The 26,987-nt window shown below is 45.5% G+C and overlaps 1 protein-coding gene across 1 annotated transcript in view; it reads right to left on the reverse strand.

Moving 5' to 3' along the window:
• Window positions 1-494: 494 nt before the first annotated feature.
• The window catches only part of ftz-f1 (ftz transcription factor 1), a 347,537-nt gene continuing 321,044 nt past the window's right edge, over window positions 495-26,987 (reverse strand). The window contains exons 5-7 of the mRNA XM_050195198.2: window positions 17,390-17,648; window positions 11,931-12,031; window positions 495-7,673 (exon numbers count right to left, since the gene is read on the reverse strand). Of these exons, the coding sequence (XP_050051155.1) occupies window positions 7,527-7,673; window positions 11,931-12,031; window positions 17,390-17,648 (507 nt within the window). The 3' untranslated portion in view covers window positions 495-7,526. The remainder of the gene's footprint in view (window positions 7,674-11,930; window positions 12,032-17,389; window positions 17,649-26,987) is intronic.

A 26,987-nucleotide genomic window follows, 5' to 3' on the forward strand; every position in this document is an offset into this window, starting at 1 on the left:
CAACCTTGTATTTAAGACTTTGCGACTTCCTAGCACGGGCGATTAAAAAAAAAAACCAGTATAGTGCACCCCTTGACTCCCCAGTAACGCTTCTGGCAGACAAGACAAAGATGTCACAGAGAGATGGAGACTAACTGAACAACAGTGGGCAAATGAAGGAAGCTGGAGCGACCATGTTGACAAGGGTTTTTTTTTTTTTTTTTTTGTCGAAATGGTACAGGCCTTCAAATGTTCATACACCCACCGCTGCATTAGTAGAGTGTCACAGTTATTTAAAGGTGCAAATAAACTAAAGCTTGCTGAGCACAAGAACATCTTGCATACTATTTTCCTGTGACAGGAGCTTATGCAACTTGACATCACTAGTACCACCTGTAAAAGAACACACTTTCTTTGGTCTTGTACACACCTGATGTAGCTTCTGAAGACTTCAATCAGAAGTCTCGAGGGAATCAATACAAATTCCTAAAATCAGACTAATAAGATAAACCAGATTCAAATATCAACAATTTATTTACACAGTTCAACAGTGGGTGAAGATTCCTTGTACAAACGTTTTCTTTAGCGAACCAACTTTTCAAATGTTGTCTCATTCATTTTCTTTTTTGCTCAAGAAAACAGGAATAAAACAGGAAAGCAAGAGCATACTAAAAAGCTTAGAATGAAATGTACAAGGTCGATCAAAATTTTCATTTTCCACTCAAGATGTGGGTTGTAAAATTGAATAGAAAAGGCAGTGTCAAAATGCAAGTTCCAACAATGTGTTTTTCTTTTCCCTCTCAATTCTCATCCTATCATACACGGTAAATGTAGTATGCGGTAACAAAAGAAGAATGTGTTTCCTCAATGCTTTCTTTTCTTTTTTTTTAACAATAACAGCAGTGCAATTTGCAAGCGATTCATGGCTCAGGGTACAACAAAAGATGCAAAAGAAAAAGTGGGGGCAGGGACACAAATATGCATCAAAGGGAAAAGAAATGGATGAGATTACACACACAACAAGACGGTTATTCATTTCTTCTGAGATCGGCATGTACATTCAGAATATGGTTATGGAATATGCATGTACACGGATACTTTCACAAGGGTAGAGTAACAACACAGTACAGGAGTAAAACTGCAACTTTCTTTCCAGTATGGATGTCTGTCACCAAGGGCATTCAAAGACCCTGCCTTCAGCTTGCATCACAAAGAATAACTGCTTCCTGAAGGCTGCTCACAACGTGTGCATGCACGCAATCTGTGCATTTCGCTTCGCTATCATGAAAACAAGGAAACTTATCCCAAGGCAGGGCCCTTGGCCGCATGATGTAACAGCCACTCTTGCAAAGCACAAATGTGGGGTTCCAATCACTTCAGAAACTACAACAACATGGAACAGATAATGAAGGATAACTCTTCTATCAATTCGCTGATTGCTGACTAGTGGCGATGCGTAGCAGCGGCGTACAGGGCTGTCTCGGGAACGCCTCTTCGCAAAATAAAAACGGGCAGGGGGGAAGGCATGGAGCAAGGAAAAAACTGAGGACAGGCCCCAACAGTCTCGGATGCATTGCAAGAAGTGTGGCGGAAGCCACATGTTATCTTAGGCTTCGTTGTCCTTATTTATGGGGCAATGGTTGCTAAAGCTGGTCGCTCTCTCCGACATGACCTCAGTCAATGTGCCACAAAGCGTGAGGAGGCACCCATGGCTCCGAGATGAGGAAGCGCATGTCGAGAGAGTTGCCCCATAAGCTAGAGGTGACTGCCAGGTGAGGCTTTGCGGAGAGCGACATCGGGGCTTCTCAAAGTTTTTTCCTTTCACCAAGGGGGAGGGGATGCTTAAGTGCTATGCCTCGTATCTTCAAGGTGGTGCAACTATCAGGCTTGAATTCCTTGAAAAGTCGCACACACATTATTTTACTTTTCTCATTTAATAGGTTATTCTGGTATATATAAGGCACATCTTGATAACTATTCATCATGCTCCAAATGTCTCACCACATCGCATTACTTTTTAAATCTAGGCGCAAAAATAAAGAAGACAAAAGGAATATACAACACATTTGCAGAAGTGCCTGCAGTAATATTCTCCTAAGGGCCGTACTCTGAGAACATTGTTTTCTCAATTCCAACAGCCAACAATAACCACTGCTCTCAAACTGTATATCACCATACTTAATCTTACTACACCCTATTCTTACTTTTCTTTGCGGACAGGCGCCCCTTGAGCCTTGTGCGAGCAAGAGCAAGCTAAGAGGACCAGGTCCACAATGTGGAACATCCTTGTGCGTTTCTAACCGATGCAACTACAACCACAAACCATGCGCAAAAATTAAAAAAAATAAATATAAATCAGTTTGCTAAAAAAAACAATGCTGTTCTGCCAAACAGCACCAACAAAATGGTTTGTGCCATAAATTGTAGTCTCTGTGTTCCTGCAACATGGGTGCAGCTGAACTGGAAATGATATCCTATTATCAATACCTGACAAGGTCTGTGCGATAGCAGGACAGTAGTGGTGTAGTATACAACTTTTGCTGAAAGTGCCATTAATAATACCAAACAAAATTTTTTTGTTTTTACGTTCCCTTGTACAGTACACTTGGGGAATCCGCCCCCTCCAAGCTATCCCCCTCAAAAAAAAATTTTAAAAAATAGGGTAAATACAAGTGCACAAATGGGTGTCTTTTCAAAACAATCTACCATGAAATACTGAATGAAAATTCTATGTAATGTCTGAATTTAGAGTTAAGCATAAGTAAACAGTCCTCACTGCAGCACCTTCAGTTGAATTTGTTCAAATGTTACTAATATGTTCTTTTAGTTTGAACAAGAATAAACAAAGCAATATGACAAATGTATACCATGTTTTACCAAGATTTAAACAGCCCAACCTCGCTCACAGATTGTGTCCATTAAATCTCCAAGCCATAAGAGACATTGGGAGTGGCAAATTCAGAGCAGAAAAGGTTGCACAGTGCAATAGCCCCCACCACCTATTCTATGTTTCTATAAACACAGGGCAATGTGAGAATAACTCCATGGTTTACTAAAAGAGAGGGGAAAAATTTATTATTAAAATCAAACAAGTAGAATGCAGCTCAGCAAATTATAAAATTAATGTAAGAGCACTGCTATAAGATCAACCAGGACAAGTCACTTAGCAACTCTGCACCTAAATGAAGTGAGAAGGACACCCAAGTGTTAAAATTAAATCCTGGGGTTTTATGTGCCAGAACCACGATATGATTATGAGGCATGCCATAATGGGGGACTCAGTTTAATTTTGACCACCTGAGGTTCTTTAATGTGCACCCAAATCAAAGTTCACAAATGTTTTTGCATTTCAGCCCCATCGAAATGAACGAACCAGCGACTTCGTACTTAGCAGCACAACACCAAAGCTGCTAAGCCACTGCAGGGGGTGACACCCGAAAGTGTGTTATTTTGTTCACCCAAGTAGATGTATATGTAAAACGTAAATGGCTGCTTTTCAGAAGCTGGGTTTGAACTTCCTCCAATGTCTTCCAAAAAACATATCTATCTAGGTATTTGTACTACGCTTGAATAAAGAAGAAACACTGCTTAAATCTCGCTAAAAACTGGTTTAGATTCATGGCAAACAGTTCAAATTGCCACATAACCAATTCCACTACACCCATGTTGCAGAAGCCTGCCACATGTCAATGAAAATGTAAAGGATGCATTCATTCATGCACTACAATGGCGCCTGCCTATACACAAGTATTCAACTAAAGCATTAAGCATCCATCCCTTTAAAAATACTGCAAGCAGGAAAGGGATGTCAGCAAGACAGCTGAAACTAGCTGCTGCAAATACTAGAAGCAAGCAAAGCCCGTGATGAAACTTTCTGCACAGTATGGGTCACATGACAGCATGGCTGCAACAGCAAGCACAGTGATGCAAATGTTCCTTTTTCTCCCCAGTCATGCAGCAGTAATGCACTCCTCGTGGTGTGTAGGTTGGCAGTGGAGTTCAATGAGAGCCACTCAGACCTTCATCAACATTGTAACAAAAGCACTAGTTCAAATGAAGAAAAAAAATGTGCGGGTGCAGACGGTGTGTTACAACTTCCGATTCATTCTCTTAATACTTGCAACCGTGATGACAAGAGACTGGAATCTAATGATCTGTACACATGTTTTCATTTGTTTTCCCCTCAGAAATGGGGAAAATGGTGGGTAATTGTTATTACATTAGCGCTCATGATTCAATGGAGGCTGCATTTCATACAAACCAGTGGTGCTGCAACAAACAGGCTCTTACGGCCTATTATCCATCTTTGTTTAGTTCAAACTTCACAGTAGTTCAAAGCTGCCAAAGCAAACCTCCAGTTGTGAAGTACACTATGTAACAAGGGAGCACATGATGAACATCAATTAAATACAATGATCTGAACTGACATGAACATTGTGCTTACTTCTGGCTGTGGAACGCTAATATCACGAGCAAATGTGCACTGCGTGCAGAAAAATACAAAAAGCATGATGTCAAATAAAAACACAGCTTCTCTACGAAATCTCTTACATCTGTCATCCAAATTCGATTAAGTTGATAATGCTGCCACATGAGGGGCTTCCAATGCCAAGCCTTCACATAATCAGTTTGAAAGATTTATGGAAAAAGAAAGTATTGCACAGGAATTACACTAAATAATTCCTCATACATAAATCGGTAAAAAAAAAAAGAAAGGGTGTGATCAGTTTATATGCTCGCAAATGAGGGCATCAATATTCAAGCACACATATTCGTTGACAAAAACAATATCAAAGAAAAAAAAACATGCACTGAAGGAACTCGCGCCATAAAGGGGAAAAAAAAATAAAATGATGTATGCACCTCTACTGTGCTATCAAGATAAAAACATCTGTGATAAAGACAGTGGTCTATGTACACACTGACCACAAGGGTCGTCAACAAAGAACAAGCTAAAAAACAAAACTAAAACACATTGAGCTGCGTTGAACATGCTTTGTTGCTGCACCCAGTCAGTCCTACACGTATTTGCTATGTAAGTATATAGCTTTCACAAATGGTCATGAAAGTGCATCCTAACGTGAGGGAGGCAGCATGTGCCACAAACAAGCCTAACAGTCCAAACTTGGCAGTCACCTGCACACACACCTTATAACTTCAGTCAATGATGCCTCGGCACTGCAACAGAAGATTTGGCGGGGATTGAGAGAAGCATATTTGCCTCAACCTGTTTTGGTTAATTCTTTGAAATAATAAAACCAGATGTTCACAAGGTCTAAGTAAACTTGATAGAAAGACATGGCATCATTAAAATAAACACCTCCTTGTTGCATTGAACACTTGTACAGAAATTAAAATATCTGAAAAAAAAAAGAAGGAAAAAAGGTTGGACAAGTGTCTGAACAGAGAGTAATTAAGCATACTCTACACAATATCTACCTCAGCAAAAAGCGCAAGTGGCATGCATAAACTTTACAAGCAACACAGGACTTTTGTTGTATGCTAAGATAGGAAGTGATTAGAGATGCACCATTCTGCCTGCATTAGGATGACCACAGTCAGTTCTGAGCCTGAACTGTAGAAAATTGTTAACGACATGCAAAAATCCATGACTTGAACCACGTAGTTTTCCTCCAGAAATAAATTCACACTTATCGAACCTATGAATCATGATTTTCTCCTAATTTCCAAAAGAAAAATTAAATGCATTGCAAAAATATCTTGCTTTCAATTAAGCACCTATATTTCTGAATAACAACAAGTAAAACTACAGCAATGTAAGTAGTGATAAAAGTTAACACTTTAGAAGAGACACTTTTTATAAAACGTTTCAGGTTGTAATAATCCTGAGCAGAAAACGATAAGCATTTTTCTAGTAAAGCTTCTGTCCCCAAATATAAAGGATCAAGCAAGCTATTGAAATATTGAACTTGATACACTTGGAGACATCAGTTCAATATCAGGCTCATTATGCACTTTTCGTGGTCAGGCATGTAATGAGCACTTGCACACTCCTAACAGGGTCACCACTACGATTTGAATTATTTCTCCAAAAAGGAAACAGTGCCGAGAGCATCAATCCTGCTCCGTAAGAAAAAAAAAAGGAAAACACTGGAGCCTTTCACAACCTTTCCAAGTAGCATTCTGTGCAGCGATCAAACATTAACAATAAAAAACAAAGGATGACACAGATGCTCGGCTCTGGTGATGATGGTTGGCATGGCTTAATGCACAAGGAGGCGGGCTGGGAAATTCGATTCTTCTGCGAGATGAAAAATGTTCACGAGATGAGGCGATAATAGCAGCAGTAAGAAAAGAAATGACAGTGTGGGGTGCCCAGCACAATGAACTAGATGAAAGGTCACTCCACGAAAAAACGTGAAAGTAAGCAATGATGGAAGAAACATAGTTATAAGAAATACTCTAGACAAATCTGGCATACACCACTGTGAATAACGAGCAAGTTAAAAATGAGGGTAAAGCATGCGACAGTCATCCATGCAAGAAACAAAGAATGTCAGGTGGGGTGGACGTCTCCCTCTTCTTTGTTCTCTCTCACACAAATTTCTTTTCCCTGAGTCTGTCCAGTCTCGTAAGGGGAAAGAGAAAAGTCCTTTCTCACTCACTCGTCTAGCCTGATGCCAATGCAACTTGTGAACTGATGCACTCAAACAAAAAACAGCATGCACACCGTCACGTCCAAAAGGAAAGGAAGTTGGAAGCAAAAGCAAGATGACAGGGACAAGACAAGAAAAAGACAAAAGACGAAAGAATGGAAAGAGGAAAAGGACAAAACCTCTCCTATTAAGGTCTCACCACCAACACAAGCTCCGTAACATTGTGCAGAGTCCCTGTTGAGTTGTAGAGCTCGCAACACCTCCTTGCAGAATTTGTGGCCCACACGACACATCAGGCAAGCCAGAAAGTGCCGGGTGGCACTAAATGTTCTTTGCACACCTCAATGTTGTTCTATTTCTCTTTCGTGTACACTGGTACATAGGTACATATATGTGTGTGTGTGTATGTGTGTGGATCTATATATATATATATTCATATTATATATATATATATATACTATACATCTGCACTCACTCGGCACGCATGCACGGGGATGGCCAGGCATCAACGCCCATATGAATGCACGCACAAGCACACACTATCACATCCACGTGTGTTGTGTACACGAGACGACAAGCTTGTTACTGAACGCTAGAGCTCTCACATAGGCGCTCCCCACTGACCGCCGGGCCTGCACAGAGAAGGCAGACCCCCCTTTCTCGTGCTCACTTTTTTTACTGTTTGTATCCCAAGAGAAAATGTCATCCGCACACTCCGCTTGAAGCCGCGGCCGGCCCGGCCACATGGCTCCCTGGGCCGGACGCAGCCCCGGCGGGGTAGTACGAAATGGGCAGAGGACGAGAGGCGGAGGAGGAGAGGGCGCGCGCTGTTTCTCACACGGACGCGGAGCGGGCCAGGTTCCGGTCGGGGTTCTTCCGGTCGAGACGTTTCCGGCGGAGGGGCGTGGGGGCGGGCGGAGGAGCCGGATGCTATTTCTTCTTGGCGTGGAGCATCTCCATAAGGAGCGTCTGTGACGGGGCACTGCCGCTCATGTGCTTGTAGAAGAGGTACTCCTCCCCGCGTGTGCTGATGAGCTTCAGACTCGGAAGCATCTGATAAAGCTGGCCAAACTTGTCCTGTAGAGGAGTAAGCCACACTCAGACATCATGCAAGGCAGAAAAGATGAGACATTCATTCATGTTTCCACACTACTCCTGTACTACATAGGTCAAAGCTCTGCATTGTTACCACCAACTGAATAAGTTCAGGATTTGTCACTGCAGTCATTGGTAGCACAATAGTAAATGGAGACACAGTGTTGGTATTTCATAGACCAATGCTTGATCATGATTATATTGCGCTTTACCAATGCTTGGCTCAAAAAAGGAGCAGGTTGCACCTCCATGGGTCTCCCCATTATGACGGTTTGTAATGCCAGCTTGGCACCAGCACATTATTCTACAAAGAGGTGACTACACCTGCAGAATGACAGTCCATTAGCATTACTCTTACACCACAATTGAAACAAGTGAAACAGCTGTGCAATTAGCGACAGTTCAAAAAAGAAGGTGGCGAAAGCTACATGATTCTTATGAGGGGAGGGGGAAATGACAAAAGGTAAATTAGAACTTTTGGGTTGGCAGTTAACTACCATATTTACTCGATACTAATGTGCCCTCGATTGCAACATGCAGCTGATATTCAAAGCCACAAATGAAAAATGCAGTAGGCTTCTTTGTTCACTCACCAGTTTTTCATGGTAATAAAGTAAAGGCGATTCGATCTCACTTTGAAAAAGAAAATTTATCGTGTCTGAGCTACAGTGGACTGGGAATCACTCATTGTCAGTGTCAGAGGGCTCCTTATCACTCTCGACAACCCAGAGCATCTGAATTTCAGATCTGCCTGCGGCATTCGAGATACCACATTTCTTGAATGTATTACCAAGCCCAATTAACTTGGTGGGTACAAAGCTAACACAGTTCCCACAGCTGCAGCGGCCTGTCTATTAGATTACACAGAGAGAGAGAGAGAGAATAATACAGAGAAAGGCAGGGAGGTTAACGAGAGGTAGTTCCGGTTGGCTACCCTGTACGGGGGGAAGGGTTAAGGGGGACAAAAAGAGAAAGAGAGTGGAAGGGGGAGATAGAGAGAAAGAGAGACGAGCACGAAAAAAGCGCATACACTATAGAGTGGTAGGGGGCAGCGTTCTTAAAGTCTATCGTGAAGCCCCATAGACTGCAGGAACCTTAATAATGCTAGTAAGGCCTTCAACGCTGATGTTCTTTCAGAGCACTGACCTAAAGCTTTGAGTTCTGACAGTGGACGATTGTCCAACTGGTCCAGTACTCTGCACATCACTTGTCTCTGTGCACTATATGACAGGCAGAAACAGATAATATGTGCGAGCGTCTCATTGCTGTTGCATGTGTCGCATGTGGGGCTGTTGGCCATTCCAATAAGGAAAGCATACGAGTTCGTAAAAGCAACGCCTAGCCACAGACGGTACAGCATGGTCTGTTCATGTCATGGTAACCCAGGCGGGAGATGCATCCGTATGTCCGGAGACAACGAACACAAACGACACACGATGAAAACATTTGAGTCCCACAGGGGCAAAATACAATCACGGGACATCAATCGCAGCCCAGTCGCAGCGTCTGCTCGTGAAAGCGGAATGAAGACTCGTTGACCACTATGCGCAGATCGGGGGATTTCGTCGGCATGGTCATTCCCGCTGATGTTACAATGTCCTGGAAGCCATTGAAAGATTATATTGTGTCCCTTGTCATGGCTGTGATGGTATATGTATCGAATTTCTGAGGCCAGTTGTTCATTGCGTCCATCGGGCATTGGTTTTTGTATGCACTGAAGGGCTGCTTTGGAGTCGCTAAAGACTGTCCATTGTTGCAGTGGTTCCTGCTTAATGAAATCAAGTGCAGCATGGAGTGCCGCGAGTTCTGCACCCATCGATGTGGTCACACATGAGGTTTTTCATTTGATTTCCTCAGATTTTGCCAGGATGATGACTGCAGCAGCAGAGCTGCTGAGTTTTACCGAACCATCTGTGTATGCATGTTGCCAGAATCGGTGCACGTTGTGAATGTGTTCCAAAGTTGCTTGTTTCAAAGCTTGCAACGGCGCTCCAGCTTTGTTTCTGATGCCTGGAATTGTCAACTGCACTTGCGGCCGGTGCAGACACCCCACAATGGGTCTGATAATTGTGTGGTAGGCGTAAATTGTGATGACAAGTAGGACTGATGTCTTACAATACGTTTGGCAAAAATTGAATGTGGCCTTTTTGCTGGCAAGCAAGCAAGATGGCGGGAGGGAATCCGATTCAGGTGTCGGATGTGTGCTCTCAGGACATCTGTATCAATGTAGACTGCCAAAGGAGCGTCTCTGGCAATGGCCACTGTCGCAATAGATGATGTAGTTTTTGGGAGACCGAGACAAGTTCTGAATGCTTGTGCTTGCACACTCTGGAGTTTGGGGATATTTGTAGTGCAAGTATTTCCTAGTCCAGGTAAGCTGTATCGCAGGAAGCCCAAGAACAGTGCTTTATATAGTTGCAACATTGATGGTACTGTTGCGCCCCAGGACTTCCCGCTAAGAAACGCAAGAAGGCCCACAATGGTGGCCAAACGCTTTGTCATGTACGAGACATGAGGACTCCAAAACACGCCAAGAAATCGGTGCGTTCGTCGATATCGTATAGTTTGTGGTCATTAATCCGCAAAGGATACGGGGCCCTAGCTTTGCGAGCAAAAGCAACGAGTGCGCATTTCTCAGCTGAAAGCTGGCCAGTGCTACTAGACGGTAAGATGACAATTCCAATGGAGATTTGCCCGCCTTGAGTCATGGAACAAGGCGACTGGATTTCCACGTGGTGGGGACCAGGCCGTCACGCCATGATGCATTGTATAGGCCAGGAAGTGCCTCTGTGGCCTCTTGACCAAGGTTTGCAAGTGCAAAGTATGTGATGCCATCGGGTCCTGGTGACGAAGATCGCCTGCACCCAGCAAGTGCAGCCTCCAGTTCTTCGGTGGAGAAAGGAGCGTCCATACGAGGATCTCAGGAGCAAGGGGAGACAATAGGAATAGGTGCGCAAGGTGAATACGTGAATGGAGGACCCGTGATCCTTGCGCAGTAATCTTCAGCAATGTCGACTTCTCGGCGTCCTTGATAGAGGGCTAGAGATTTAAATGGACGGCGCTGTTGAGGAGCAGTTCGAAGTCTGTGGATTGTTCTCCAGACAACCGACAGAGGTTTACGCGGATTGAGAGACTCACAAAAGGATTTCCAGCATTGATTTTGCAGTACAGCAAGGCGACGCTGAATATTGTTTTGAATGAGTCTGCCCTCTCTAAGGTCGTAGACCGATTTAGCCCGTCTGTACCGTCGCTCCGCTCGCCGGCGGATTGCACGGAGGCTCTATATTTCCGCATCAAAATCTGTGTATTTCTCCAATGGCTGAAATGAACGCATAGCATCCTGCATAGCCTTGGCGATTTCAAATTCTAGTGTGGATGAAACGCCTTCGTGGCATGTGCCTTCCCCAAGTGATTTAAACACAGGCCAATCTATTGTTTGTTTAAAATTTGACAGAACAGATTTGGTAAGGCCTTTTATCTTCAGGTAGGTAGGAATGTGGTCGCTTCCGTGGGTTTCTATATTTGCGAACCAATGGACACAGCAAGTGAGGCATCGTGAATCAAAATCTAAGTTTAAACAACTACTGTATGTCCGGCCGTGCTGAAATGTGGGACTGCCATCATTTAGACTGCAAAGTTCGTGGTCGCAAGCAAAGGACACGAGGTTTTTCCTTTGAAATTTACCTTGTTGCTTCCCCAAAGTGAATGATGTGCGTTGAAGTCCCCAACAACAAACAATCCATGGACCAGGAAACGCATCTATAATGTCACTCAGTCTCTGTCTATCGAAACGACTTGATGGAGAAAGGTAAGCGCCCACTAATTAGATTACAGAAATTTTAAACTCCCAATGGTGATAGCTTGTCCCTATTGCAGTTTTGGTTTTGTACTGGAACATAATGTGCACATCGCTTGCGATATATTTTTCCGGGGGAAAAAAAATTCACATTATAATTGAGTAAGTATGGTATATAAGGGACTGCAATTTATGACATATACCAGCTTGCTTGTGTGGTTCTCTGCAGAGCTAATTTACAAGATCACATATAAATTACCACTACAAAGAAGTGAAACACTTCACATACCGCAACCACATTTCACAGCAGTTACATAAAGAAAAATGCAGGGGCACATAATAGCACCTCAATTGCTTTTAGTCCCTTTCCTTCAGAGCAGCAATTTCCTGAAATGCATGTGAAAAGAAAGCGGTGCCATATGAAACCTCAACAATGTACGTACGGTGATCTGAGGGTAGTTGTTGAGACAGTACTCGAGGTGGACCTGCTTGGTCTGTTCCTGGGCTTCATGCACCAGTCGCACGTTGCTCAAAGTCCGCACGTCTGCTCCCGCCGCACCAGCACACACAAACAGGAAGACAGCAGTGGGTCCCACCAGAAAAGGAAATGCAGTGCCACACCTTTAGAACTCTTCAACAGATACCAACACGTACGGGTCTGGAGAGACTGCAAAAGGCTGGTCCCATTAGCAAATAAATTCCTTATGCCAGAAGGTCCAGCAAAAGCTTTAAACTTGCAGCAGTGCCGGAATGTTCTTTGCAGGGGGGATTTACGGTCAAAACTTAAGCAGAAAGGTGATCCTTATGAGATTTTTTTAAGAATTCTACTTGATTTTCTTGCTTACGGTTTTTAATGAAACGGGAAGAAAGAATGACACATTCCTTTTCCAGAACTGTGTCCATGTAATGAGTCCATTTGGCATACATAAGCACACACAGGTGCCAGAGGAACTACTATACTGATGTCATAGTCTGACAACATGTAACTGAGAGAGATAATGTGCACTACAGCTGCAGAAACCTAACCTAACCTGACACGAGTCCACTCATGCTGCCAAACCCTTTTTAACGATGGCTGTGCATGCACACAGCAATGGCTCTTTACTCATGCCTCAATAAAGCACAAGCTCCCTTGAGCTTTATGTAATATTGGAATATTTATGTACTGTACTAATTGTAGAAGTGCTGCTTTTTACCCACCCTGTAACAGCCAATAAGCCAACAGTATGAGTAAATAACCATTCCATGGTTCATGCCAAATGCCTTGCTTAACAATACAATGTTAGGCATTTAAGATTTAAGTAGTACTAATGAACCAGTAGCATACACAAAGTATTTTGGTGTGCTAGAAGTTCTTGCATGCAGATGCACAGGGTGTGAGTCACAGAAGCACAGACCAGTGTAAAATAATGGACAAAGTAACTGGGCTGAAAAAATATCAAAACTATGTGAACACTTTTTAGCCATCTGCATGGAGAATATTATGAAAGTTGGGAACATTCATGCTTAAAAAAGGCAACAGCTTGGCAAAGCGTGAAACAGCACTGTGCAGTACTGACAGTAAAAACAAATTTATCCAAAGTACTGTGTTCGGTTAAAAAAAAAAAATACTGCCTTAAACTGAAAATTAGGTTAGCATAAAGACATGACATAAAAAGCAGGAGGTTGTGAAACACTTTTAAAGAAAGCACTATAAAGGGCAGTGACTGAGGGAATGGCACCAGCCTCATGCTTTTTCCTCAATGACCCATTTTCTATGTATACAAAAATTCTACAAAAAAGGTTCCACCCAAACGAAGTGTTCTTTTTTAACTTTCTATCAAAGTGCTGAGTTGTGTGCCGTGTAAGCAAGTATGCTGAAGACTGTCTATAAAAAGCTTGCACAAATGAACTACTATAAGTCCATCACGCAAGTGTAGTAATGTTACAAAACTATGCATTTCTTGTTATCGAATTTCTGTTTTGGCTCTTCGTCATCACTAGCATCAAGTGTTGATTTTTAACAGGTTTTCCTCCAATAGATGTTTCACATTACCACTAAATATACAGTTGTACAAGCACTGTTTAAATAGCTATTTTCTCAATTGCTATATCAAAACAAAATCGGGCAAGGCTCAAGCAAGTTGCCTTCACGGAATGAGTCAACATATAATACACAACTCTAGCTTCACACAGAAAATGTGACTAAGCAAAGCCTGCTTCTATATACACTGAAGCTATGTAAGCCTCACACTCGCACACTGCCTTGAAGCTTCCTGAACTCATCTATAAGAGCAAAGATTTTGCAAAAGGTTTCCTGGGGCTCCTTTAAGGCCAGCGACCCCTCTCCACAAGGTTCAACTTTTACAAATGGGCTTCCAAAAACAAGATTGTTTGTAGTTCCACCAAGAGACTGCAACAAGCATGACTCATCTACAGGAAGAGCCACATAACTGTGTATAATGCAGGCCTAAACTTCTTTAGTTTTTGGTGGGTGAGAAGAATAACGGGATCTAAGAGGCTCAAGTTTCTGTAGGCAATAATTTTTAAAAAAAGTTCTGGTTTAAAAAAAAAAGTTAGATAAAGGATTGCATAAGGAAGATCCCGTTTCCCTGGGTTTCTAAACATGGAAATTTGTCTACAAACCCAGACAGTGTGGTAATGGCTCCCACTGGTAACTATAATACTTATAATGCTACCATCACGCTGACATAGGCTGGACTCTAAAAAAGCTTCAGTATAGATTTTTAAAGTAACATCTTCCTGCACTAAGGCAGAACATTCTGGGCTCTCAGTCACTGGATGAAAGATCGACCACCAAGCAACACCTTTTGTCACAAGTCAACAAAACCACCTTTCCGATGGCTCACCTCCAAGCACACATTTGGCAACTTGAGGTTGACACACTGCGTGGCAAAAATGCATCAGTGCTTGCCAATAAAAAGAATCAGTGGATACTAGTGTTTCTAGTTAACACAACTGTTAGAAGGATGGATGGATGGATGCATGTCAGAGTGGATGAATGCAAGCAACAGTAATACCACAGAGCAACTATGTGCTCATGGACAATGCCTGACATGTATTAAATGTTTTTTGGATTGCAAAGATTAAGCTTGACCCACTTGTTTTGCTCACAAAGCAGTCAAGTATATTAACTCATACAACTAAATCTAACCATTAAAAATCACAACCCACTGATTAATGTGCAAGGGAGTCAAACAGCCGACATCACTACTCGAACTTCCAGATGTTCGTCGCTTAGCAAACAAATGAAATGTTTGCTGCGCTGCCTTAAGCTACAAAATCTGGCAAAGAACACTGCTATACAAGCCATTCGAGATGTACTTGAACAAAAACTTGAGATGCACAGTCATGGATGCTGAGCTAAAGATGAATGAATGAATGAATGAATGAATGAATGAATGAAAACCAAATCTAGACACGGTACTTGAGAACCCATACATTGATTAATTAGAAAAGGCTGCCTGTTTGTACCTTTGGTCAGCTGGCTTCGTCATCTAGCAAGAGAGAAGTACGAAAGGGCCTTGGAGACTTAGGAGCCCCAGTTGCAAGCAAAATTCAGGAACTGCAAAGTCTTGCAACAACCAAATACAGAAACCATGCCCCAAAGCAAATAAGTATTGCAGCAGCAAGGCAAGCAAGAGGGGATAAAAAACTACAAAAAAAAAATTCAAAAGATATAGAAACTACTTATTGCGTATACTCGGTTATTGCCTAAATGTTACTAGGATAACACACACATACCTTAACATGAGTAGTTAAATGCAAACTCTACAATTATACCTGCTTTTACTTAAGAAATAGAAAGGCGTACACTATAGTTCCAGGTCTGTACAAATACAGCAGTAGTAAAAGTTCACATTAGTACAGTGCACATTACTAAAAATAGTCTGAACATTTTTAATCACATTTTGGTAAGATCTTGGGGCAATGCACTGACATTGCAAAATTAATCTGTAATTAATAATGGAAGAAAATTGTGGCATCATTGCAGAAATGGAAAAAAAAACACGGTGGGGGATACTGCAGACAGAAGTGGTACATTGTTGTTAGCTTACATGCAGCAGCAGCCATCTGAAGAGAATGGGCACTTGTCCAATGGAGTGAAAGCTTGTGACATGTGTCAATATTCTATGGAAGGATGCACACTTCTTGTGGAGGCACAAGAGATTAGAGGATTCTGGAGGATTTGTGCTGAAGGATCTGGGACACAACAGCCAATGTGACATTTCAGCAGTGTCTTCCGAGGTTTGGGAAGCCACATTTAGAAATAAATTTAAATATATGACCTTGTCTGAAGGTGACTATGCTTTTTCAGAGACCTACATTCACCTTCTGGAAGGAAGTTACATTTTTAAAGCACTTTTTGGATACCACATATAGTGAAAGACATGGTGGAGTTTGTGCAAACCAGTTCTAAATGCTCCAGTGTCAACAGCAGAGTTAAACGTAACACAGGACAATGGCAAGAAACCATGACATTTGCAGACAACTGATGACTTCATATTTCCAGACGGCTGCTCTGTGATCATGTCTCACAACACAGTAGATTTGAGCTGCGTTTTGACGATCGCTAAACTGCCAACTGACGCATCTATGAATCAGGAACAGCAACGCACTACGAACATACACTTCCAGGTCCTTATTTAACCTGGTCATGTACGAGGATGTGCAATGGCCCCTTGCATAATCAAATCGAATTATTACATTTCATTACGTGAAACAATCTCATTTACAATTGGTCACAAGATGAACACGTTTACTTACAGTTCAAGCAAAACAGACTGAACACTAATTAAGGAAGGAGATAGGTAGGTAGGTACATGCAATTGTACTGACTTGCCCAAGTTGCTATGATAAGATGAACAGAAAATGCATGATAAATGGAGGATAGCCTGTAACATAGCTGAATGCTTTGAGAAGTGACAGATATACAAGTAATGCGAAGAGCAGACAACGTTCTGATTACCAAGAAAACCATTTTGACTACAAAAGCCCCCCTATTGAAACTTTAAAGTAAAGGTTTGATTTTTTGACAGCTGTTATCCCCACTCTAACCTGGCCCTTGTACAACGTCAAGGATAGTTTTGGTGGCAAGAACTTAAAGGGACACTAAAGGCAAATACTAAGTCGAGCTTGAATGTTTAAATACCTTTCCAGAAATCTCATAATGCTTGTTTCGTGCCAAGAAAATACTTAGTTTACAAGAAAATTGTATCTGAAGGGTCCAAATACCTTTTTTGAAATTCAAATCTCCCGCCACCCAACCGGGGGAGTGGTGACGTTGCATACGCCATCACTGCCCTTTGCTGCCGTCGGTTCGGGCATCTCGCGACATCACATAGAAGTTGAATTCTCTGCTACTTGCAGTTTGTGCGAGTTTCGCGAGCCGGCAAAACCAGCGCAGCACTACGCGATCAAGAAAGTACTGAAACGCCAAAGCGTGGGTGACGCAGAGTCGAGTGAAAACGAAACCTTTCGGCCTGCCGCGTCATTGTCAACGGTAATTTCAATGAGTTCTTTTTCTAAACGTGATATGGAACTGGACAAGTTGAATTTTATTTCATCTTATAATACGAGTATGTTTTTTGCAACGAGTAGTTGAGTACTGGTGGCAGAATTTGACTGAGGAGTGCTTTCGTCATCGGGCAAGTGCTTGAATGTCCCGGGGGAGTCTCTAATCATGTCCTGCATTTACCTCGATTTCCCAATTATTACGGCTCTGTTCACAATAATATTGATGCCTTAGAGATTCTCAAGCACAAATCTATCACTTTAGCTTGACTTAGTATTTGCCTTTAGTGTCCCTTTAAGTGCTTTCTCTCTTGAAGGAGCCACAGCAGAAAGCAGGAAGATGGACAGGCATGCACAGGACAGCAAAGCAGTCAAGGTGGCAGGGCACCTGGGTTGAGCAGGAGCAGGAACTTGAGGCAGACATAGTCGACGGGGTCAAAGCGCAGCTCCTGCAGCCGAGCGGCGAGTGCATGTAACTGGTCAGCCAGCGCAGGCAGCCCCAGCAGCGCCAGTGACACGAGCGAGAACTTCTGGCCATTAGGTAGGGTGGTGTCGTCTGGCAAGCCATTGTGCAGCCGCTGGTGCACGTGATCCAGGATTAGCATGTCACTCCATGACTGCTGCAGCAACTTCATTTGGTCATCCACCTGGATGAAGTGAAAAGCCAATGTATTGGTAAACTTCATAATAGAGGAGCTAGCAACCATAGACTGTTGCATACCGTGGTCACATTATAGCCCTCAACATAAGAAATGTAATAATGTGAGCATGCATCCTCACAAACATTTTTCAGGATCTTCCAGTGTGCAACAAGCAAGTTATATGAACAATAATAGCACCAATTAAATGAGGGAGAGCTCATGACTTTGTCCAAACTTCATACTAGCAAACCAGCAACAATTATTTTTTCAAGTGCTCTAAAACCCTGGTCTAGTAAGACAACTAGATGCAACTCTCCAAACTTTACACAGTGGAATGGCAAATCCTCCACTGCGCATTACAAAATATCATTGCAACTTTTGCACTTATAAAATATATTCTGGTCTGTCCAGAATGCATCTAATATTAGGGAGCTTTAGGTTTTCCACACCCAGAGTTAGGGAATGCAAACCACCAGTGATACAAAAGAATTCAAAAGGAGTAAAAAAAAAAAAGTGGTGTGTGGGGCTTTGGTTACGCAAAAGATGCTTGGGTGCACTATTTCTAAAACTCCCTATTGCGCATTTTGCTGCAACAGTGAGCATGTGAAGAGATTATAAATGTTCCTTTCACTATGCTAGCTGCAATGTTGTTGGCAGTATTTTAGCATACAAAAGGCTACCAAAACAAAATTGTTGCGATGCTTCTTCAAAAAGCATGAACTTTCACTGCCAGTTTAACTGCTACCAGAATGGTGGTTGATTATTCGCACTGCAATTGCTTCTCCTGCAACACCTTAATTCAAGAAAGTTATTTGCTCCAAATTCATGCATCCATGTATGCAAGAATTAGTAGTTTCTTGATGACTACAGATTCTTCAAGTTAGACTGCTTGCAGTGTTGACCAAGAATGGCTTAGTATTTAGTATACTGACAGACACAGAATGATTGCATTCATTAAATTTTCAGGACGCAACATTTTCAGCCAACGCCGACGGCGTAACTAGGGCTAACAGAACCAAATGCGCAGCAAGGTCGCTCGTCATCGCCGTGCGGGTCACGCACAGACAGCTCAAGCACAAAGAAAAACAACAGAGCAGGTATACCGTGGCGGCGGAGAATTAGCTGCCGGCCTTACGAACGCAATCACGACAACGGCGCGTCACCGAATGCCAATGGCCAAATTCCGTCATATCTGCACGCTCAGAGGCGCGCGCTGCCGCTGCCCAAGTCGACAGCCAGCGGAAAGAGTAGGGGAAGAACGCTTCACAATGGCGGTTGCTTCCATATTAATAATTATACGCCAAGACAAAGATGGCGCTTGCGCAAATGGCCGTGGATCGTGTCCAACTGCATTGTCCGAGCTGCAGGAAGAGAATTGGGCCGCCGCTCCGTGTGGAAACAAGTGCGCTTTTCTAGCCTGCCCACGGCAGAACGAGGGACAGGTTGAAGAACAAAAGAGCGCGCCAACAATGTGTCCGCCTTACGCCACCGGAGTCTTTTTAAAAGCTCAAATCCCGCTGCGCACGTCTCGGTGGAAACCAGTGGGCCGCAGCCCGCCTTCATTTGCCTATCATTACAGCGGAAGTTTTTTAACTGCCTCATTTGACCGCTTTTCCTCGTTCCAAAAACCTTGTCGCCATCCTGGCCACGGTGACATCGCGCGCGCAGGACGCGACAATACGTCTTTGCATGCGTAATGCGAGAATAACACGGGGGACTATTTAGAACAGCTCTCCCCGCGTTGGAACACATGAATGACCGATTTAAAACAAGAGGAACAGTGGGCCGACATGCCGCGCGTGAGCTATTTGGGAGGATTTGGAGAATCGATCACAACGGGGTGTGAGAAGTGGAGCGCTAAGAGGTCGGCCTGAACAAATGTGTTCCACCTACAGAGGAGGGGGCTAAAACACAGTGGAATGAGGTAGGCTGAACTGAGCAATAAAATTGCATACGCGCATGGGGCAACACTGCCGATTTTGTCCACATGATCTGTTCGAGCGAATTACAGGAAGGAAATCGCACGAAATAGGCAATCGCTTCACTTGAACCTCGATCGCGTGCGCTGCGCTCATATGCGACAAGTGCCACGACTACGTTCATTGCAGTGCGCGGCTACTGTCATTTCGGCTGCAGTCGAACACGGCCGGCCACCGAAGCGGATGTGTGCGCTGCTCGCCCCCGTGGACCACCGGATATTCAAACGGGGTCGCCATGATGTATACGGCCCATACGGCAACGGGGCAGGAAGGTTGTAGCTACCTCGGTCAAAGCGGGTCGAAAACCACTCGGCGATACGTTTGCCTGACACACCTTTCGTTGCAAAGCCCTGAAGTTCTAACGGGCTTTTTTTGTTTTTGTTTTTGTTTAGTGCATTTGAGAGCTATGCGGTGTGAAAATATGGCTGTCGAGAAGTGTGCCTAGGAGTGCCACTCCTTTCGTTACAGGAAGCTGGTTAAAAAGCGCACCAACACGACTGTATTTGCTTATCAAGAAAGAAAAAAAAAAGGGGGGGGGGGAGAGAACAGCCCGCGATGCCTCACAAAACTTAAGTAGAAAATTAACACGGCTGCGTGTTCTACGACAAAAGAAGCCCTCGTCTATTTTCCGGGCATTTGATTGTCGGAGAATGTGTGCGACAATTGCAAGGGCCGCAGAGGCGAGCGGCGATCATCGAACTACCTATAAAACTTTTGTACTACCACCCTTACTCCTCCTGACAAACGAAACACGACCCACAGCCGGAATCTGCCAACGTAATTACCATGGTTACCGAAGCCTTCAACATTTGACGGTGTCGTTTAATGCAGTCACTATGCCGCAGTGGCGTCGGGATGCACAAGTGAAGGCAGACTTGAACCGAGCAGGCCGATGAGGCGCAGCGCTTCACAGCAAGCCCCGTCGCACACATCCGGCTGCCGTGCGGCTCCCGATGGTGGGGGCGCCAGCGAGGAGGAGAGGCTCTAGGAGAGGCCTGCCGGGAAGCGGCGAAAGTGGCGAGCGGCGCTCAATCAAACACGCACCGCCGGGCCTCGCAATGCAACGGGCGACAAAAGATGTAGGCCGGCTGTGAGTGACAGCCGCCGCTTCGACGCCGACAATGGCAGCGCGGGTGCCCGCCGCTGTAACCAGCGAAGTTTCGCTCGCCACGCGGCGGTACGACACGACCCCGCAGGCGCTGTCGGACGGCGGAATGAAACTCGAACGTGATGAAACTAAGTAGAACGCGTTGCAGTCACGTTGCCACGTTCGCCTGCAAGCACCGAACACTCTCGCGATTCCGCCGTTTCTCAGATACTGAAAAATGTGAGGGCCGCATGCGTTTTCACGGCCGGCTATTCAGCGATGCCACATCGCACTTGCACCTAGTCACGGGCAGCTGGTGTGTGTGTGTGTGTTTGCGTGCGTGCGTGCGTGCGTGTGTGTGTGTGTGTGTGTGAGAGAGAGAGAGAGAGAGAGAGAGAGAGCTTTTCTCAGACCTAGCAATACCCCAATAATGCAAAAATGAAAGCTCAAAAACTGGTCAAATGCCTGTAATCTCTTGATATTACAGGCAATCTCCACTATGGGGCCTCATAGCTCATGAGCGCCAGCTTTTCCATCACTGGAAAAGCTGGCGCCACAGTCGGCGTGACGTCGCATGAGGGATCACGTGGACACAGCGGCCGCGTCGGCTGCTTCGGCTGCTTCGGAAGCGCCGAAGCGAGCTGAAAATGAAAGTTTTAATGTCCCAGCTGCGCTACGGTTCTGATTAAGTGGTGAGGCTTACCGCCTTGGGTGTCTGCGTGACAACATTTGAAAGCACTATAATAGGCAGTGGCTACCTTTGGAGGCGTGCAGCATCGTAGGCTACTGCTCAGTGCCGCAGTGCCGGACGTACGCAACGGAGCCCGGTGTCAGTCTTATACACACGTAGCCGCAGGACAAGAAGCTGCGTGAAGCTTGGCTGGCGAAAGTTAGAACCGCTGCGAGGAACATTTCTGCTACGGCGCCGGGACTGCGTGATGTTCGGTGAGTAGCAGAAGACGCGCACTGACACGTTCACCCGCGCTCGCTGCCCGACTAATGTCATGACGGTTTGGTCTATGAACTTGACGATGCTATATACTGACAAGTTCACTGGAATGGAAAAGGAGCGGTAAGGAGCACATTAAAGAAAGGCATGGCATATGGTCATGCTTGCGTTATGAATTAATGCACTGGATTACAAAAAAGAAGCAGTAGTAAATCGCACGCTGAGAAGACCGATAAATATACAGTACGACGCAACTCTAGAAATAATATTGAAAGGTCCAAGAATTTCTGATTGCTAAATGGAAAACTTTGATGTAAACAGACAAAGAAGTATCTAAACAAAATCGCTAAAATAGCAACACCAATTAAATACCGGTAAATTATAAAAAGCAAATCTGATTTTGTGTTTACGAAGATGGTTAGGATAGACGGTCCAAACAAGCACGGGATGACTGAAGGGATGGTAGAATAAACTTGTTTTGGACTCTAGCTTTCTCAGCAGTTCAGGCTTGCGAGGCATGTCCTGCAGACGTCTCGCACCATACGGCAACTCTGTCTGCTTAGTGTGGCCGGTCGAGCGTCATCTCCTACAGCACGTGGCGACGATGCCCGAAAAACAATGCTAGATGCCCAAGCAGGGGATACGTAATAACGAAATCGTACCTATGTGGGCGCAATTGTGAGTGAAATTTTGGCATCAGCTGTTCTTTCGTTGGATTTGTTGGATTTATCACTGCGCAGCTGACAGTGCCCGCTTTCAGAAGTGTGTGTGTGTGTGTGTGCGGGGGGGGGGACGCCTCCCCCCGAACCGGTAGATATGTATACGCTCATGACAAGCATATCATATTGACCGCAAATAAAGACGGGGACAGAGGGAGAGAACACAAACAGCACGGGCGGTATGTGTTCTCTCCATCTGTCCCCGTCTTTATTTGCGGTCAATATGATATGCAGTAAACACCAACTAGGCCAATGTGAAGTTATTCTGAATCATGACAAGCATGATGTCACGCACGCACAGGTAAATATAAACACATCTCACTCGATAACCACCACCACTTGCTGTCACAACGCTGGCCTGATGAGAAGCGCTAGTAGCGAGAAGCGAACGCTTCGTGCTGCCTCAGTTTTACCACGAGAACACATTTCACGGCCAAATAAATGAAAGCAGTCTTGAAAGTACTGGGAACCTCAATGGCACTATTGAAGTTCCTAGTATGACAGACCAAGTAGCCCGAATCAATCAATGCCTTGAAAGGTTGCTGCAGACGCCTAGAGGTAGGGAAATTAACCAGCTGGAACCGAGTAGGCCCTGTGTGCTTACCGGGTGTACATACCGGAGATGAATGCACTGAAGAACCAATGTGGCCGGGAGTGCGGCTGATGGAGAGGCCAGACCCCCTTATCAGGGCGTCAAGCGGCTTTATGTAGACTCGAGTGATCTTGGTCGAGACTCCAGGCGCCATATTCCCAGACTTCTAAAGGGGGGAGGGGGTGGCAGATGACCTACTTTACCTCCCCCCACACTGAGAGTGGGGGGAAATACCCCCCCGTAGATACGCCCATGGACCAGGCCTCATCCCATCGCGAGTGCGAAGCGCAGAATTAATGACGGAAAAGCTGATTTGGCGGCGCGTGCGGCCAACTTTTGGTGAGTGGCTTTCAATCATGCACATATATACCGGGTTGACTGGCGCGCGCGTGAATGGCTCGTTACAACACGCGACCACCACTTCCAATTTCCGTGATGTCACCAGCCTCCTGATTCACATCCGATGCCTAGTTGCATTTGGCGCACGTTTTGGACTGGTCGCATATAATGTAATTAAATATCTGCTACGCGCCACCGCCGAGCCTCTGTATCCATTGGCTGATTTCTTCCGGCATACAAGCAGAGGTCGAGGGGCGACGCCCCCTCGCGAAGACCCCATCAACTGCTCGGCATGGCCAGCCAATGATCAGGTGGTTAGCAAAAGAATGAATCCCACTCCTTAAAGAAGGGAAGTGGGAGAGTCACAATTCAAACACACATGACAGCCGGTGTTATAGTTTATAAGCGGCGTTAACGAGTCGTGTGCTGCTTGCTCGATTCGATATTGTGCTACGGAGCATCTGCTGCGCGTGAAAGTAGGCCGCGTTGTGCCCTAACACTTTCTAGATGGACGGCCAAACACACACAATAGTTCTCTCTAGGCCAGTGGACGCCGCACATTTCAGTGCAATCTGTTAGCGCAACGATGGATCGCGACGGTGTGACGCCAACAGGCGGCAGCCGTCACTCGAAACAGACGGATCGCCGAGTGCGCTTATGCCCCTCCTTCCCTCCCCCCCCCCCCCCCCCCACTTCTTTTCCCGTTCAACGAAGCCGCCATTTTCTTTTCACGCATCCCTCGCCTCCGGCTCTTTCGACGCGCAGTCATATCCGTTCGGCGCTGTCGGCGCGCGAGCGGGGCGGCGCGCGATTTCCGCGAGGAGACCCAAGAGAAACCACGTGACTGACCCACATAGGCCTCCCCGGACGCTCGTCACGTGACTGCATGTGCAAGAGCCACGAACACGCAGACGGGCAGCGACGAAACGCGACGAAAGAGAGAGTGGGGGGCGAACAGACTTGGAAACGGGCTTTGGAAAAGAACACACACACACACACACACACACACACATATATATATACATATAAATATATATATATATATAGGAAAGGGCAAAGTACCGAGCGCGGCGGGACACGTTATGCAACAAACAAAGACGTTACTCAATGTGCTCCTTTCACAACAGCCGTCGCCGTGGTTACGCACACTTTACATCTCAAACCTGTTCGCTCGCTCCATATACCAGCCGCGCGCACCGACTCCTCGGTATTCAATCAACCGCGTCAGGCAGCAGCAGCGAGTGCAGCGAAAGGAGCACCGTCTTCTATTCTAATTTGCTCGCTGTCTTGCCGAATACCCACCAACACAAATTGCAGCCACGTTCGCTCACGCTAGCGAAATGCGCGCGCGGCGCAGACGACCGATAACGGTCCTGCAACAGCGCTCGATGTCGACTACCGAGTGCTGGTTTGCGTCAATTTAGTTTATTTATCCCGAACCTCCCGCTTTCTTGTCGCCACTGGCTGGCGATGAGGCGCAACTGTAGACAAGGCTTCACGTCCCCGAACGAACCTCATGTGAGCGTATCTAATCCACTAACGCCTGAACGCCTCGCATGCAGCGGTTGCTGAAACACGAAATTTTGCAACGTTTTCCCCGCTCGTACGCAGCTACAGTCGCAACTACAGGGATCGAACTGCTACCTTGTTTCTTCATACCCCCAAACAAACTAGGCCCACAGAGAAGGCAAGAGGAGAGAAAAATGAAAGAAAGAGAAAACAAAGAGGACAACGACATAAGTGCGGTGCGCTGGCGTTTTTACATCGGAGAAATAAACTATAGAAGATCGCGTCTCCTGTAGCGTGGAGCTCAACCTTTCATACAGAGCGCGCACGGAGTGTTGCGCGAGTTCAGTTTCGTTCATTCGAGAGAGAGAGAGACGTGCCGGAAATAGAAATGGGATCTGCAAGTGCGCGGAAGTGGACCGCGGCGAAAAAAAAAAAAGGAAGGCCGATATCTTCGGCTCGATGCTGTAGAGCGAACTATCAGCAACACATTCAACTAGCTCAATGGCGTTTATCGGTCAAACTTGCGCAGGAAATAGTACATTAATTGATCGATCGATTAAGTCTTAACATCCCAGCGAAGGACAGAGGCAATGAGAGACGCCGTAGGGGAGGGTTCTGTTTTAATACTGACCACTGAACGTGCACTGAAATCTCGGTGCACGAGCGTTTTTGCTTATTCTGAAGTGAAACCAGATCGCGGCGGCAACCCATAATTACGCATCTATGAACGTGATTCGGAGTCACGAAGCACGGTGGGGAGCTTGCTTCGTTCGCTGCGCGTTCGGAGACCACTGAGCCGAACTCGAAGGCTCCGCGACGGCATATACGCGGCTGACCAGCAAACCACTGCTCCCCAAGCGGCGGGCACCGGTGCACCACAGCGATATACGGGAAACGGAAAAGCGCACGCCACTCATGTTTCCATCTGCACACAGTGCAAAATGAAACAATGCGGCGCACACGAGGATGCACGCCGCGTGAAACTTTAGCACGCATTGCTAGCGCACGCGTGCGTGCGTGTTCACTATCAATCAACGGGGGCGAGCGAAAGAAAGAAGCAAGAAAAGCAGTTGTAGAACGAGGGACACGAAGACGAAGAAAAAGCGCCGGACACTGGAAGGTATATTCACATGTCGCACAAATGCTTAAGCCTGTACTCATTTATGCCACGGCCATTGGAGGACTGGGAAAGCCTTCCCGTATCAATTACTTGCGTGCAAGACATTGTCATCGGGAATTGGTCGCTAACATTGTATATATAGTTGTTACTTCATTATTCAGAATTCGAATGCATTCGGTCCTTCGGGGTACCAATAAATGAAATAAAACAAAGCCGCTATTTCGCCGTCTAGCCGCACCACAACAGCGCGTAGAAGGAGCGAGCCGAACAAAACGCGCGGTCCGGACGCCGGATGGAACGGGGAAGTCGGTGGCATCATAACGCCGTCGCGACGGTGCGGGCGACGGCGGAGCGAAGGGGCGGCGCGCCCGGTGTAAACAAATCAACGCCGCGCGGGCGAGAGAGAGAGCCGTTCCGCCCATGCTATTTCTTTTGTTTCCCCGTCCGTTTCACGGCGTCCCTTTCCTCGGGTCGCGTTTATGCGCGAAGTTATTCCTGGACAAGGAACTGCCGCTGCTTTGCGGAATACGGCTCGCGTCATTTCCCTACTTTAATCCCCATTACGCAACACGAGCTCGGCGTCGCGCCGGGACAGTGTGGGCTGAGGACCGATTCCGTGCAGCAGAATCCTAATCGACACCGCGACTAACGCGCACCGTTCTTGTTCGCCTTTGATGTGACTGAAAACGCAAAAGTAGCGACAGCAAAGTGCGCTGTCAAAGAAGGCAGTAACCGAGTGAACGTCAAGGCTCCAATGCCCATGCGCTGCAGACAGTTTGGTTAGCGTCCCAACAAACGCAGCCCCCCCCCCCTTCTTTTTTTACAGAAATGAACGTAGAAGAAAGAGATGTAGTCACCTTATCATGGTGACGGCTACTCCTTTTGGCATAGCGGAAACAACAATATAAAACATATATGTAAGAAAACGAAAAGAAACCACGTCATTGGGTCAGAAATCCACAGCACAGTCCTATAAACCCATGAACATATAAATATAACAGGAAAATGGGAGTTGCACCACAATAAGTTTGTAAACAGTCACAAACACACA

Source organism: Dermacentor andersoni, chromosome 1, assembly GCF_023375885.2.
Source record: "Dermacentor andersoni chromosome 1, qqDerAnde1_hic_scaffold, whole genome shotgun sequence".
Lineage (NCBI taxonomy): Eukaryota > Metazoa > Arthropoda > Arachnida > Ixodida > Ixodidae > Dermacentor > Dermacentor andersoni.